Below are 17,071 nucleotides of genomic sequence, written 5' to 3' on the forward strand. Positions count from 1 at the left end.
TATAACCAAGTTAATCTTCAATGATTGCAATACTTGAACCACAAATCCAGGTTCCAATACAATCTTTATTACAATTACATATAATACATAACTTAATCAAAGGAGTACACTGAAAGATGTACAATACAACAATAACTGAGTACATCAAATATTGAAATCTTTAATACATCTGATTACAACTGAAATACTGTTTACAACAAAATACAGTATTTAAATTCCTGCGGAAGTCTTTCATCCCGTCTTCTGATCTTGAACATGAAGTTTTCTGTCTGCCACTCATGTCAGCAGAACTTCTACCTCTCAAGATCTAAAAGAATAAAATCTTGCTAATATACCGGATCCTTCCAATATTATCGGGTTCCTTATCTGGTAGATGAGACAAGATTTTCCCGTCAATCTCTCCAACTACTAGTGGAGAGTCTTCCGGGGTGGCTTCCTTGGTCGACTCAGAATGGATGACTACATGTCACACATTCCTTTCAACCTGGAGAAGTGCCTGACGTTGAAAACTGGATCTTCTCTTCCAGCTCCATCCTGCTGGGATCCACATAATACGAAACTTTGATGCCGACCTTGGCAATGACGATCTTGGAAAAGCCTAGACATCTTGCTATTCAAATTTCTTATACTGCTATCGTTATTGAATCCAACTTGTAATCCTACAAAGGATAACCCAAAATAAATACTATGTCCCAAAGAATCTTATTACATGCTCTGATACCATAAATGTAGTGACCCGCGCCGTGATCACCTACTAATCAGAACTTAAGCATGCAATTAATCAATAAAATTATCTTAATCAGAGTAACTACGGAATCTTAAAATAAAATAATACCAGGTAAGCAATCCTAGTGGTCAACCCTGCTATCCAGCCTTGGTCACCACCTAACCTCCCTATCTCCGGGAGAACTACCTGCAACTGCCCCATGGAATAGGGCATCCAACCAATAGAAAATAACCGGAAGTGAGCCTAACATGCTCAGTACGAGAGTATGATTATACACTATTATATGCACATGAATGCAAATGAACTGGGTACCAAGACACTCAGGTCAAGAAACTAGCTCATAGACCGGGCCCAGGGTATATAGCACGCTGCGCCATCGCCTCAGGAGGCTTCTCATATACCCATTGGATAATGGTGACCTGATACTAGTACATGTGTCCAACCATAAATGTGACTTGACATAAGACTTACGTATCCAACCATCCACAAACTCGTAGGGTGAGCACCCTACTACAGGATACCTCTAAGTAAAAGGCTCAATATGCTCATGTATGCAACATACAGTCGGGACATGCTGTATATATAAAGTCATATAAAACATGCAATCACATAATCCATGCAAACACATAATACATGTATACTCAATCTGAATATCTCAAATAATACTTCTGTACCTTACTAAGGCAGATCCTAGAAGCTTCCCCTCTAGATCCAAGCCTACCATGCATCACTACAACATAAATAACCCATGCATTACTTAGCATGCCAAACATCACCTACTAGGCTCTAAAACCTTAATTAAACTATAGACTACTCCCTATTTACTATAGAGAACCAAAGTCATACCTTCGTCCGTCGTCAGCCCGCTGATGACGCATGCCCCAGAGCCTGGGCATAGCCTAGCTACGACTCCTGGACGCCTCTCCAAAGCTCCGCCACCTGGCTACTACTGCGGACACTGTCCGTTAAATAAAAACTACTACCTACTTCAAATCTTAAAATAAGAGTACCAAAAAGCTCGTAAAACGAACTAACATGGGCCAAGGAGAGGATTTGGTCATTCAAAATGAGCAATTTCCGCCATTATTTATAGAGCACAATCGGAAGCACCGATAGTGCCATCGGAAGCTCCGATTTGTGCATGGAATCCACGTTGCAACTGGTTGAGATCAGAAGCTCCGATCTATTGCATGCAGCTACGTGTACAATTCTCATCGCCACGTGTAGTGATCCTTACCGAGATCACATACTAATCAAAAACTTAGACATGAAATTAACTTAATTAAAGCCATAATAAACTGTGGAAGCAATAAACATTATACAATCCAAAGGAAAAAAATCTGTAAATACCCAAATATTATACAACCAAATCGAACAGTGTATAGACCCAACTACACGGAATAAATCCCTATGCGAAATCCCCGCTGGACATCCACTGCCTAATCCCTCCTGGATCCACCCGCCTCATCCAATCGCAAACCTGCCCCATGAAATAGGGTGTCCAAATATACAAAGTACGAGACATGAGCATAAACGCTCAGCACGAGAGTATGAGCATGTTGTATCATATAAATGCATGAATGCAAGTGTACCGCCTACTGAAACTAGAGGCCAAGGATCAGATAACAAAGACAGGCCAGGCCCTGGTATGTAGCACGACACGCCGTCGCCTCAGGAGGTGGCTCCCATACCGAATACCAGTGGATACTCCGGACCCAAATCGATGGAAGTCCATCCACTAACAGGATAGGGTAAGACCCTATAATATTCCAAGGATATAGCTCGAAATGTAATATGCATGCAGCATATAGTCATGTCATAAAATATGCACATAAAATCATGCAAGCACATAATATAGGCATACTCAGTCAGGATATCTCGAACAGTACTTTCGTACCTCAACTACTAAGCAGTTCTACCAGCTCTAGGTCCACGCCTATAATCCGCACTACACAGCAAAATGATACTAATATCATTATATTACTCCAAAATCCTTAACTAAGCTATTGCATACTCCTAAATATTTTTAGGAAGCAAAAGCTATACCTGCGTCCGTCGTCAGTCCTTTGATGTCGATGCCCCCAGACTTGGGCACAACTCCGCTGCGACTCCCGAACGCCTCACCGACCCCCGGACCTAGGAAGGCTAGAACTACTAAAATATTCTTAGAAGGAGAGAGAACTCGTGGAATTGGTAATGAGAAGTGAAGCCTCGGCCCTATATTTATAGGACACGATCGGAACCTCCGATGCGCCATCAGAGCTTCCGTTCTTGCTTATCTACCACGTGGAAAAATTTCATTGGTTGGCTGCGGATAGGGGATATCGAAACCTCCGTTCCAGATCGGAGCTTCCGTTGTCTCGCACGTCATGGCTGATGTAATCTCATCGGAGCTTCCGTTGCACACCGGAGCTTCCGATCACCATCGAAGCTTCCGTTCTGATCATGACCCAAATTCTTATTTTGCGTTGATTAATCCTTTAATCACCTATTTTGGGTACGGGCTACTACACCACGTCTTCAGACAGCAAATAGAAAGCTCCGTTCTCGCATCGGAACTTCCGTTCGTACCGGCAGCTCCGATCTGCACAGCGGTGACTCCGAAGTGAACACTCTTTTCTTTACTATTTTTGGACCCCCGGGACCTGCCCTACCATTTTTTGACGTTTTGGATCTGATTTTCCACTTATTTTTAGCAAATAAGGACTCCTTGAACATGTTTTGACACTTTTAAAATTATATGTCATTTTCTAACATGTTTAAAATCACTTAATCTTGTAAAATAGAACCGGGCTACTACATATATACTTGAGGGTCCTATCGGTTAATAGAAAAGTTCTGGAATAACAAAGGTGTTGTTATAGTCCTCCAGAGCTAGCGACATCAACGGGCTTACTACGAACGAAGGTATGGTCCGGGAATCTTATTAAGATTTGGGAGTATTTATTAGCTTAGTTAAAACTTATAGTACTTGTGTAGTGATACATTGAACTTTTGAATATAGGCTTGGAACCTAGGTACTATTAGACTCGAACTAGCTTAGAGGTACGTACACATTGGCTGAGATTGCCAGCGAGTATACATGTTTATATATTGAATTTCTATGGCATTATTATGCGGCATTATTTATGGTTTATCGTTTTTCATATTCATATGTCATCAGTGGCGGAGCCACGTTCAAGGGCACCCGGGCTTTAGCCCGGGTGGCCCGAATTTTTTTTAAAATTATGTATATAAAAATTTTGAATAATTTTGGTTTAATTTAGTGTTAGCCCGGGTAGCTCAATTCAAAATATTAAAGGACACGAGAGCTTAGAATTTTAGCCCGGGTAGATTAAAATTTCTGGCTCCGCCATTGTATTTCATGTGCACATACACGTTAAGCCTATTTCTTTGTTATACCTGTATTTAGTCTAGAGTCGGATGTACCATTATATATATATATATATATAGAGTTGGGTTTTTGTTGGTATGACAAAACATAGATGTAATTAACTTAATAAATCTAACTAATTTTTATTAAGTCGTACAAGGAAACAAAGAAATTGGATGAGTTTATTTTACTAAGAGGTTTGCCATGCAATAAAAGGTAAAGTAAATTGGTTTGCTTCGATTTTTTTTTTTTTTTCCGGATAGTTTCGGTTTCTGATGACTCTTTTTAAGATGTTAGGAATAAAATCTTAAGTTGAGTTTAGATGAAAAAATTTGAAATTTATTAATTTAAATGTATTTTTATTGTTTAAGTAACTTAAATATAAGAAATTTAAATACATCTCCATATTTAATTTCACTATAATTAAGCTATTACAATGGATTTCAAATTTTTAGAATTTTGGAATCAATTGAAATTTATTATAATTAGTACAAACAAAATAAAATAACTAAATAAGTTATTTAAAATTGAAAATGAATTCAAAATCCATGAATTCATGCGACTCCATTCAAATACAATTTTAATGTGCTTTTTTTTTTTTTTACAAAAAACCAAATACGTTTTTTTTTTTTGTGATGTGAGAATCCGCAGCTGCAGGCCGCTTTTTTTCGGTGCGCTCTGGATAAATCCCCGAACTAACGCAATAATTTGCAAACTACAACGTTAGTCAGATAAACAATATTGTGCAAACTCTGTGCCACGGACTAGTCCAAAAAGGTGTTGATAGGGAGAATCGAACTTTTGACCCTTATCTAAAAATTCACATACTCTACTAATTTAAACAACTCTTAGAGGGAAAAACCAAATACTTTATTCAAATAAAGTGTGCATTCATGATTAGTTCCCTAAGCAAGGCCCTTTAGTTGTTGTGAGTTGTTAAGGGCATCGCGCACGAGGTTGCCATAAAACTAGATAACAATAATAATATAAACCAAACAACCAACCAATATTATTAATTACCAAATATACAATTATTGTGTATATAATTTATGAGTAATGCTAGATGTACATTTCGGTGTACATTTTGGTTTACACCTTTCCTTATTAATTATAAAATTTTCCTGATCAACTAGATATTTATTTCTTATTATGGGTATTTTGCAATTAATGAGAGAAATTAGAAAAATTTTAAGTAAGGATATAAACCAAGGTGGCAATTTTCATAATTTAATATCCGATTATTTATGGTGACACCTAATTACAAGCCAAAATTTGGGTTAATTCAACTGTGGTGGACACAATATTAGGCTGGAAGTAGGGAAACAGAGATATTATTGGGATGATGTCTGTCATTAATATTTTTTAATCTTTTTTTATTTTATTATCTAAAACAAATGCCAACACAAAAACAAATGTAATGCTATTTTTAGGTTGATTTGTGGGGATGGTGGAACTTGGCCTTGGCCAAACATGTGAATCTTGGAATCTTGTTGTTTATCGTTGTTCTGCATTTCCCGGAAAATATTAGAGCCTAGCTGCTTGGTGTTCTTGATTTGCAGGCCAAGTTTTGAACTTGGAGGTGGTTATGAACGATTTCTCTATTTTCCGGGAAATTTTTTGGAAAGAGTTGAACAGAATCTTGATTTTGAGGGGAAAGAGACAAATGGGTGTCTGAAATTTTCATCATTCCTTCATGTTTTTGAGGAAGCTTTGCAATTTGGTTGGAGAATTCAGTTATACAGAAATCTGTCTTTATCAAGATAGGGAAATCTGTTTTTTACCAAAAAAAATATCGTTTGTTCTCATACATTGAATGGATATCGGGTTGGCGTTGCGTATAGGTTGATACTGGTGAAATTTGTTTTCTTTCCAATTCAAGATTTCAAACATTGTTGAATTATCAATCATAGAGCGTGAGATTTTGACAGTTGAAACAAACGTTTTAGGTGTATGTACAGGTGAAGATTAGTTTAGAGTTTGTTTATTTAGGTGGAAAACATGGAATATAAGTTCAGAAAGTTTATTAATATTGAGATTCCTCGGATGGTTCGAAGATCAAGAAATAACAGTTTGGAGTAGCGACAAAACTGATGTATATATGTTTCTTTTTCGTTCGTTCAAATTAGGGGACAGAAATATCATTTCTGAAGTTAAATTAGAAACCTTGGTTTCAGTAAATATTTTGATTTCATGATTGCTGGATTCGGGTGTGTACCAAGATGAGATTTTTGAGCCTTGTGGGTAAATCTTTTGGATGTTCTGCATCTGGGGAGCGTCTTGTCTCAGCAGCAAGAGATGGGGATCTCCAAGAAGCTAAGGCATTGTTGGACTATAATCCTCGCCTCGCGAGGTACTCGACTTTCGGTGTGCGCAATTCTCCGTTGCATTATTCTGCCGCTCATGGTCATGACGAGGTATAAATTCATTTAGTTTAATGTGAATTTTTTGCTCTACATCCACACTTAAATTTCAAGTAGATTTAATCATAAAGTAGTAGAGCAATAAACTTTAGACATTGATATGGTATATAATTTTTGTTCCTTACATTTAGATTGTCTCGCTCTTGCTCGATTCTGGGGTCGACATTAATCTCAGGAACTATAGAGGGCAGGTATGGTCTTTTTCCTTATCCCCTCCTCTCCTTCTAGCTGGAATTGCACTTTTAGATTCTTCACTTATTGTGAATTAAGTTCCTCAAATCGGCTTAATTTCGTAAAGAACTGTACCTAATGTAACATAAATAGATACTTTTGGTGTGGATTGAAATTGTTTTATTTGCTTTCTGGTGGTAGACTGCCCTGATGCAAGCTTGTCAATATGGTCATTGGGAGGTTGTTCAGACTCTGATTCTCTATAAAGCCAGCGTACGGCAGTTTCTGTGGTTACTTTTTAGTGTATTTCTTAGTTATTGGTGAGTTGTGTCCCAACTCTTGGAAAAGAATTGAAGTCGTGATTCTTTCTTAGATACACAGAGTTGATTATCTGAATGGAGCAACTGCCCTCCACTTAGCTGCTCTTAATGGTCATTCTCAGTGCATTCGCCTTCTCCTTGCTGATTATGTTCCAAGTATTCCCAATTTCTGTAGCATCTCAAGTAAAAGATCGAAGACTGATAAGTCCGTTCCAGATTTTGATGAAAGGTACACTAAGTAAAAAAAATTTTAATCTGTATTTTCCTTTATGCAGTTAGCTGAGTATATTTGATTTTCTTGTTTTGGTTAGTGCACTATCTGGAGTGATCAACAGACCTGCTGATGGTGGTGTCACAGCCCTTCATATGGCTGCATTGAATGGGCATGTCGAAACAGTTCACCTCCTTTTGGATTTAGGGGCATCAGTTACCAGCGTCACGTTGGAGGATGGAACTACTATTGATTTGATTGGTAAGACTGATTTGTTATTTCCATTTTTTTTTATGTTTTTGTGATCCTAAACTTTCTATCTATAATTAATGGTATAGGCTAGCAACTTTCATTCTTCTAATTGTCTGTGCCATTTCTTTTAGTTTTTTTGTTTCTTTTTTTGGTACATTCCTTTTGTATTGATCGTTGAGATTAGAAAATCATCCTTTTAGAATTTTCATATTTGAGTTCCTTTTGGATTCCAGTAATATTTCCTGTACTAAATTGTTGCTGAAACCCAAGACACAGTTTTGATTATCATTCTGCTTAATTTATTGGGCATAGATGCTCGGGGCAGTGTGGACAATCAATTTCTCTCAAGAATGACTGTAATGGTCATTGAAACTTGTTGCTTTGTTGTTTTTTTAAAAAAATTGACAAAAAAATGAGTTAAAAGCGGTTAAGCACTTGGTCTTATATTGATGCTAAATGACCGAATTCCCTGATATCGTATGATAAGGCATTCGATCTTCATTAGCAATTTGTGGACAATTATGCATTTATCTGGAAATCTATAGCAGATGTTTTTCTCAGAAATTTGATGAAATCTTACGATCTAATTTGCACAACAATGTCTCGTAATCTTTTATGGAAAAGGTTATATTGTTGATGATCATAAATCACTCGTCGGTTATATGTCACTCTTTAAATTCATCAAATGCTCTTGGGCTTTCACCAAATCCATTCATCTGTTGATTGTAGCACCTGTTTCAAAAAGGAAAAAAAAAATCTTTCATTATTGTTGAATAATATTAGCAGTCGTCCTACACAATCGATTCTTCAAGGTCCTGTTATTCTTTTTGCATCAAGGCTGATGGAACCTTCCAAGCCCATCCATCACTAGTATTTTAACACGAAACGATGCACTCTTGCGTCGATGTGTTGTAAGGGACAAAACAATGGGATTTTGTAATGCAAATTAGAGTCCCCTTTGGCTATTGTAATTTCAGGCACATGTGACACTTCATTTCTTGGAATCTAAATTTCACATTCGAGATTGATGGCGAGAAGAACGCGGAATCTGTTAATTTGGTATCTTCATGGCCTTTTTTCATCTCAAATAACTTTTTGACTGTTTTAAGGGGTATCGAGTAATTGTGAGCTACCTGCATGTATGTTTTCCTTTGATCTGTTGAGAATCTTGAAAGTTGGAATTCCATTTCCCGATTTGCAACTGGTGACTCGGTAGCATCTGTTAATCAATAGACTTATAGAATGAATTATTTATTTTTGAGAGAACTAAAGGATTACCCTGCAGGTTCTGGGAGCACACCACTTCATTATGCTGCATGTGGTGGTAATGTACAATGTTGTCAGGTTAGTTTATCTGGTGACTGATGAGATTCCGTTGTCTGTCTATAGGAATTGGTTTAGCTCATGATGTCGTTTGTCCCTATTTTCAGCTCTTGATAGCCAGGGGTGCCACTCTGACAACGGAAAATGCAAACGGGTATGTATGCAAGAATAGTTTGAAATTTAAACTCCAAACCAAATTTTAAAATATATGACATTCAAGTAATTTTTTAAAGTTATGACTTCCCTCGAGTAAAAGATACACACATGAGAAGGTCGTTATTAAAAAAAACATTTCGCGAAAAAAAGTCGATCTCCAAATTTCCCTATGTATTTGCATGGCATTTATGGTTTATACTTGTATACGGTTACAAATATAATGATACGTTCTTTTGTTCATGTTTTTGCTAATATGCTGCATTAACCAAATTTTTAACTAACGTTGATGTTTCACTCTATATGTCGGTAGATGGACTCCTTCGATGGTTGCCCGTTCCTGGCATAAAGATTGGCTTGAGGACACTCTTAGCCAACGGCAAGAAGGCCAACCAAAATTTATTCCCTCACCGCATCTCTGTCTTCCACTTATGAGTATCGTTGAGATCGCTAGGTGAGTGAAAGTTGCAGTGTTCCAGTCGAGTTTCTATATAAATGAATCTCTCTTAGCAGCGGTCGAACTTCGATTAGGACCCCAACTAGTTGATGTTTTCCCCTGTTATATCTGTTTTCTTAAACAGAACCATAACACTGGCTAAGTTTCTACATATCGGGAAATCGAAGTAATTGCTTTGTTACTTGGAACTTGTTTCGCCTCGCCCTTCCACTATATTTGTCAAAGAAAGTTTTAGATAACATTTTTTATTCTTGGAATTTCAGAGAATGTGGTTGGAGAAGCAATGACTCGCCGCTTACATGCTTAGACCCATGTGTTGTTTGCTTGGAGAGGAAGTGCACTGTTGCTGCTGAAGGTACAAAACTAATTCTCGCTCTTTTTCATTATCCGGTGCCTCTTGATAAATAACATGGCAACTCTTGTATTCGAGAGAAACTCGAGCATTAAAAAGGGATCAGTGCGGCGTTAAGGTTCTCTAATTCAATTATTCATGTATATATACTTTCGTGCAGATTGTTTCCATGAGTTTTGCACTCATTGTGCCTTATATCTTTGTTCCACCAATACCACGTCCACCGTTCCTCATGGACCGCCTGGTTCAATCCCCTGCCCCCTATGCCGACATGGTATAGTTTCTTTCACCAAGCTTGAAAGCACAAAGCCTATCGTCAAGGGAATTGCAAGAACGAGTCTGTCACTGCCCTTCTGCGCTTGTGCAGTAGAAATCCCAGAATCCACCACCGACGACACTCCGTTTTGTAGGGCAGACAGTCCATGTGTTCCACTCTCTGCTTTTGGTTCTTTCCGATCCTTGAGTTGCAGGAGGTTTCATTCTTTGAAACTCAACCCCAGCTTATGCATGGGATCTCCAGATGTTAGCCATTCTTTGGTTTCAAGAGCAACAGATTGCGGCGTGCAGAATCAGTTGCTTAGATGCTCAAGATCAAGCTTTAGGCGCTCGAGTTCTCAGAACGAGAGACGGAGGTGGTTGTGTTCTTTTAACTGATCTGCCGAAACTGAAAGGAGTCGCAGAAGATCGGTTGGACTCAAGTTCTTGGCTTGCCGAGCCATCTAGAATATTTCTTTGATGACAAAAATTGTATATTTGAATTGTGTATATTGAGGACATAAGGACATTCATTTCTCCTTTGATTTGTTACAGAACTGGTGAACGTTGTTGAACTCTACCATTTTACATTTTGTGTGGTTTGAGTGCCAAGTTACATATTGGCATTGTATTTATAAGATAAAGAGAAGATATATATTTAGAATATTGAGATGTCTCCTTCAATTGTATACTTGTTGATGACAAAATTGATTTGTTTAAATTATTTTTACGCTATTACTTAAGTGTATATCCAACGATCTAAGTTTATTCTTACATATAACTCTCTCTCGCTATATATATATATATATATTGGATCTCGTATGTGAGAATGATAAAAAGATCATAGATATCACTTTAGGTCATTATTGATACATTGAAATATAATAGAATATGATTAGAATAAGGCTTTGGAATTAAATAAAAATGAGAACGAAATCATTATTGACACATTCAACTATAATAATATAAGAACGAAATCGGAATTAAATAAAAATAAGAATACAATTATAATGTATTTCATTCTAATAAAAAATTCAAAATAATAGCTAATGAAAAGATATTATTAAATAATAAATAAATAATTAATGATGAACTATTAAAGTATAAATTTAACTTATTATCACGTAAGTATATTCATTAAACAAAACATATTTTAATTCATTATAATTAAATTATTTAAAAAATCATTGTTCTAAAATTATTTAATATTATTATCCTTCATTATTATTTCTTGTTATTAAAAAAATAATTAATATTAAATAATTATTAATGACAATATTATTATTCTGTTTTCATTATTTATATTATCAAATATTAACTATTATGTTTCAATGTATGTTTGTTATAAAATTATTATTCCTTATATTTATTAAAATTTATAATTATTATCATTATCGTTTTTATTCATATTTTATTTATTTACTTATATTATATATTATTAATATTTATTTGAATTAATTAGTAATAATATTTTGTTTATTACTATAGTTGTTGTTAGTTGTTACCATTATTACCGTATTATTATAATTATTCTTAAATGGTAATTCTTATTTTATTTATTATTTTATGATTATTAAATATTAATAATATGATTATATTTAATATAATGATAAAAATATTATTATTTTTTATTATTAATATTAATTTATTCCTATTTTCATATTTTATTTGATTAAAATTATATTTTTTATTAATTTTTTAAAATCTTATTATTGTTATGAAAAATAAATAATTATACTTTTCAAAAAAAATAAAAATTCTAAATATCGAATAATAAAACTCGAAAGATTCCAAATATTCATGAAAATATGCATTCTCATTGCGATTGGTGTTCTCATTCCAAATGTTATATAATAACAAACACATCATTATCTATTACTATTATATTAAGTGAGAGCACCTTTAAAAACTACTTTTTGTATGGCATCTTAACATCTCCACAACTTCTTCCCTTCACGTTTCTTGCCTTCTCTCTCTCCCATAACCTACTTTTCCCCTTATATTTTATCACATCTCCTACTCTGCCTCCCATTATGTCCTTTTCTCTCTCCCATAACCAACTTTTTCTCTTATATTTTTAGTATATTCATTTATCACGTTATATATATAGGTCCCGTTTGGATTTGGTAGACATTTTTTAAAAAAAGCACTTTTTTAAGCTATAATTTTTGGCTTTTGAAAAGCACTTAAAAAAGTGCTTTTTTGGCCTGACTTTTGAAACCAAACGGGGCCATAACATGTTTATATTTATTCGTTACACACGCAATGCGTGTGCATATATGACTAGTAGTAATAACCCAAGGACCTGAAACGGGTTAGCAGAATGGAGAATGAAATTTTTTTCTTGAGAAGATAAAAATCAAGTTTATCAATTTAAGAAAATAAAATAGATAACTACATAAAATTTATAAGCAAATTAAAAAAGTTTAAAGTTGAGTGCTAAGGGTATTTTTGGAACAAAAAAAAAGCTTCACAAAAAACAGTTATTAAAAGGATCTCTCTTTATTAATAGTATAGATATTATATAGTATTGTATAATAAAACACGACATCTTAAAATAACTAATTTGGTAATTTAATGGATGAACAAAAGTACTCTTATTTTATTCAATAAAAATTGTTACAAGAAATTTTTTTTAGTAAATTTTAAAAGTTGCTAAAATAATTTGTGATTATAATCAATATCTAAAATATCTTCTTGTTACAACAAACTTATTTCAAATAATTTGTTATTATAATCAATATCTTAAATATCTTCTTAAAAAAGATATTTTCTTAAGAAAATATCAATTACATGAAAAATCAATGTAAACGAAGAAAGAGTCGATGCTGGCATTACCCCTGATGCCAGATCAACGGCCCGAATCTTGTTTGCAGGTCAAATCATTTGATATGCAACAAGATCTAGGCCGTTGCTACCCCACCCAGGCACTACCCAGGTGGGGTAGCATCGACTCTTTCGTACACGAGTCATCGCATACGTGGTTTGTTAGTATAACAAGTACCAAACTCATTTTGACTTTTCTAACAAAAAAAATAATCTCTTTCATTAACAGATATTTGATGAAAACAAAGTGTAATGACTCGAGAAAGTGGCCGAATAAAGAGCTATCAAAAGTTTTAAAAAGAATAAAAAAATTTATCGGGTTGACCAACATTACATCGTTGCATAAAATAAGCTTATCCAATAATAAAAAAAAAAGTTTACCAAGCGAAGAATTACTGATATCATAAATTTGAATTGAAATATGCGGATCCACAAATTGGGAACTTCATTCTCTTTGTAAATCGCACCAAAATTTATTTTGTTCGGTATCACATTTGAACTAGAAAGTTCATTTTTGAGGGAGTGAGGGAAATACGAGAATTGAATAAATAGTATCATAACCTACCATTCATCTTGATAGTCCAGTTATTCAATTGAACTTATAAACCATGCTAAATTTCCATTTCAAGATTCTCCATTTTTCTCCAATATTTTAAAATGTTTCAGTTTTTTATTAGATGATGATTTTTATCTGTGAGATACGTCAATCATACTCATATTTTTTATAAAAGATAATATTTTTAACAAAAAAACTGATAATTTTTCATATATAATAATAAAACTGATCTACATAAAATTGACATGTGAGACCATTTTCACGTAAGATCTTCTATTATATATATTACCGAGACCGGCATAACAAATATCATTGATGATGCCTAAAAACTCCATAAATTTGCGGTTCTGGTTTTTGGTTTGAGTTTCACATGGTTCTAGGTTTTTTTCTCTTTCTTTCTTTTTTATAGTAATCAAAACTTACAAGTCCTTGATTTTGGCTCCAATTTTCGGAATAGAATTCCAAATTTTTGGAGATGACTAATTTGGTTATATGAAATGTGGTTAGACAAACTTTTTACAAGTTAAAAACCCAAGCCATCAAATATTTTTGTACAAAACAAGAAGATTACAGGATCCAAATCATAACGAATATGTATATATGCACCAACGAATCCACTGAAAACGAACCACGGGATATAAACTGAGTTTATGATGAGTTTCACTAGTAAGAAGCATCCATGTATGGCCTCTCACGCCAGTTATATCTACTCGAACCCACCCATCGACCGGTTCAAGAGTAATGTTTCCACGGATAGTTATCGTCTCTATTGTTTCTGAACGCGCAGCAGCCAACAGAGTAAACAAGGATAAGGAAGATGAGGAATATGATATTGACAACAGCCACCCTCTTCCAGTCACTCTTGATGTTATCCAGCAGTCCCGCCTTGCATGCTTGACAGTTGTAGCACAAAACATTCCGGTCGTTTTTCCATATAAGGCAATCTGTATTGCTATAGGATGAGTCCGCAGTTGAAGTCCAGTTTGTGGGGCTAACGTAGTCGAAATTGCAATCGATCGATGGTTTACAGCAACCAGACTGATAAGAAAGTATCAGCAATTCGGTTTAGAACATGATGAACTTGACACAATATCAAGCCTATAAAAGCATGCTCCACTACATTTAGCAAGAAAGACAAAAGAGATCTACTCCGCCTATCAACCCTAGGTTTGAATTGATCATATGAGTGGCACCAAGGGCGACGATCAAAGAAGAGACGCATGTAGTCACCTCTTAAATGAAAACTTCATGTGTACATAATAAGTTTTTGCTCACACTAAACATACTAGGTTGCCTTTTCCCGTGATTTCTGGTTTGCCACTAAGTAGCACCAGCTACAAAATCTAAATTTTCCACAAATCATAAAAAAAAACAGTGTTGAAACCCGAAAGAAGTTCTGAATTATTAGATCAAAAACAAAAAATATTGCAGTTCAACATATGAACAAAGTATATGTGTATCAAAAGAAACATTTATTAGAGTCACGGAATTAAAAAAGGCTAAAAAGGCATTTGCCTTTCTACCAAAAGAGCATGATTGACCAAGAAAACATAATAATTCTAGAACAAAAAGTGATCTACTTTTCAAATTCCCACCCATAACTACCTAAAAATGATTAAAGCCCCAAGATTTCAAAACAAATGATTGACCAGTGTTTTTCAAATGAGAAATACATGTTCACAAAATTGCCATCTTGCTTAAAGCAGTGATTTATTAATGCCGGCTTTTTTCCCAGTTTCTTTTTCAACACATTAAAAATGCTTTTCAATATTTTTAAATATACATACTGAGGAAATCACTCAAGGGAAAAAAATGTCAATAATTTAGATTCATGGCGAAATCCACCCATATATAATATATAAAATACCCAAAAGACTTAAAATAAAAACAGCAACTTATTCAAAATTTGACCTCAAATGTAAAACCATCCCGATCCCATCAACCAAGAACATGATGAACACAAGAACATGTATATGAACACACACAGTTAGCAACAATCAAGTACGGATTTTTACACAGTAATCATACCTGGAGAGCAGATAGGCGTTGTTTGTAGAAATCTTGAACCGGGGTGGAACTATCTTGAAGCAACTTCTGGCAAATCTTACTACCTTCCAAACAACTCCTTATTTTCCCCCAATTTCCATTAACCCTTTTCTGCAACCAATTCGAATAATCCCAAGCCTGTACTCCTTATACCCCTTACCAGAAAGATTTTCGCCGGCGCCCTTATTCGTCACCACAAAGGCAAAAATCGTGAAGCAAAATAACAAAACAATCAGCCAGAACATGACGAACAGATACACCCACAGTAGACACGAAACCCTGCAGCACGAACCCACGAGCCCGGCCAAAGAGACTAAGAGAATGAACACCCCCAAAGCGATAACCGGCTTGTCGAGAAACCTCTCGCACTCGGTGTTCGCTTGTTTCGAGAGCCATATACCTCCGCCGATTATGGGGATCGACAGCAAAAGCGTGATAAAGTTGAGAATACCCACCAAATTATTGCTCACCCGCACCATTTTCAAAGCCAATTTGAGATTCTACAATTGGAATTTTCCGATTTCAAGGTGGGATTTCGATCAATTCTTCGAGGATTACGAGGAATTGGAGAAAAGGGTGAATTTTTGTTGATGATTTGCAGTGAAGAATGAATAGTTTCAGAGAAGTTGAGAGTTTTTTTTATAGAGCCGCAGGCTGTGAGTTGAGGAGCTTCCTTCCAGTCAACGCGGAAATTTTAATATAAGACATAAATTTTTAGATAATATTAATAATAATAATGACGATGATAATGACCATAATAATAGTGAGTATAATTTTTTATGTTAAATTATTATTTTTTTTCCAAATAAGAAGAGAAGTATTTTGAGAAATACAATCAATATCTCAATCAAAAGGTAATATTTTTTCTTAGTTGAGTCGGGTCAAGATTTGTGTCAAATGTCAAATTGAAGCTTTTGTATTTTAATTTTATTTTTGTGTTTTATATTGATATGTTCTTTAAAAAGTGTTTTTAAAAAATAAAATGTAGATATCGTCAATCGGCATCCGATTAATAATATGACACAATTTTAACTCAACTCATATCAACATCTTATCTTATCAACATTTTATCTTAATAAACAAAATGTCATCACGTGAACAATATTTGGTGAAGAAGATATATGGATGGAGAAAAATATTTCAACCAAAAAATTAAGTATTTTCATAGAGTTTTTGCCAATAACTATTTAATTGGTACAAGAGTTATTGCGATCATAAAGTACAATAATTTACCGTCAAAAAAATTACAATAATTTAATTTGAAAAGATAAATTGATCATTATAAGATATCCAGTCCATACACTCTTCTTTTCTTTTTCTTTTCTTTTTTTTCTATTTTTTTTTTTGTTCCCTTGGTAATATGAAATAATTTATTAATCGAATGTCTCTTGGCTAAACTTTCAAAACAACTTATAAACTCATACATAAGCTATTTTAAGGATTGAGTATGATTTTATTTTAAAAATAAGTTAGTAAAATGTTTCATGTTGGGATAAACATATTTAAATATCTTTAAACTGATAATATGTTTGGTAATATAAAATTTTCAAATTATTGTATTTAAAAAAAATGATATCATATTATGAAAAACAATTCGAATAAATATTTGCAAAAACTCGTAAAACCGTC

General features: G+C 34.4%; 1 protein-coding gene and 1 pseudogene across 1 annotated transcript; one reads left to right on the plus strand and one right to left on the minus strand.

The window, feature by feature from the left end:
• Positions 1–5,476: 5,476 nt before the first annotated feature.
• On the plus strand, positions 5,477–10,694 carry LOC140887930 (probable E3 ubiquitin-protein ligase XBOS32). Its single transcript, XM_073295534.1, has 10 exons — positions 5,477–6,514; positions 6,652–6,711; positions 6,893–6,964; positions 7,065–7,240; positions 7,323–7,483; positions 8,760–8,818; positions 8,905–8,951; positions 9,264–9,404; positions 9,671–9,762; positions 9,920–10,694. The coding sequence occupies exons 1-10, from the start codon at positions 6,320–6,322 to the stop codon at positions 10,411–10,413; spliced, it is 1,497 nt and encodes a 498-aa protein (XP_073151635.1). The 5' UTR covers positions 5,477–6,319; the 3' UTR covers positions 10,414–10,694.
• Positions 10,695–13,980: 3,286 nt separating this feature from the next.
• LOC140890924 (tetraspanin-8-like) lies at positions 13,981–16,108 on the minus strand (annotated as a pseudogene).
• Positions 16,109–17,071: the final 963 nt, after the last annotated feature.

The sequence above is a fragment of the Henckelia pumila genome, chromosome 3 (assembly GCF_033568475.1).
Source record: "Henckelia pumila isolate YLH828 chromosome 3, ASM3356847v2, whole genome shotgun sequence".
Lineage (NCBI taxonomy): Eukaryota > Viridiplantae > Streptophyta > Magnoliopsida > Lamiales > Gesneriaceae > Henckelia > Henckelia pumila.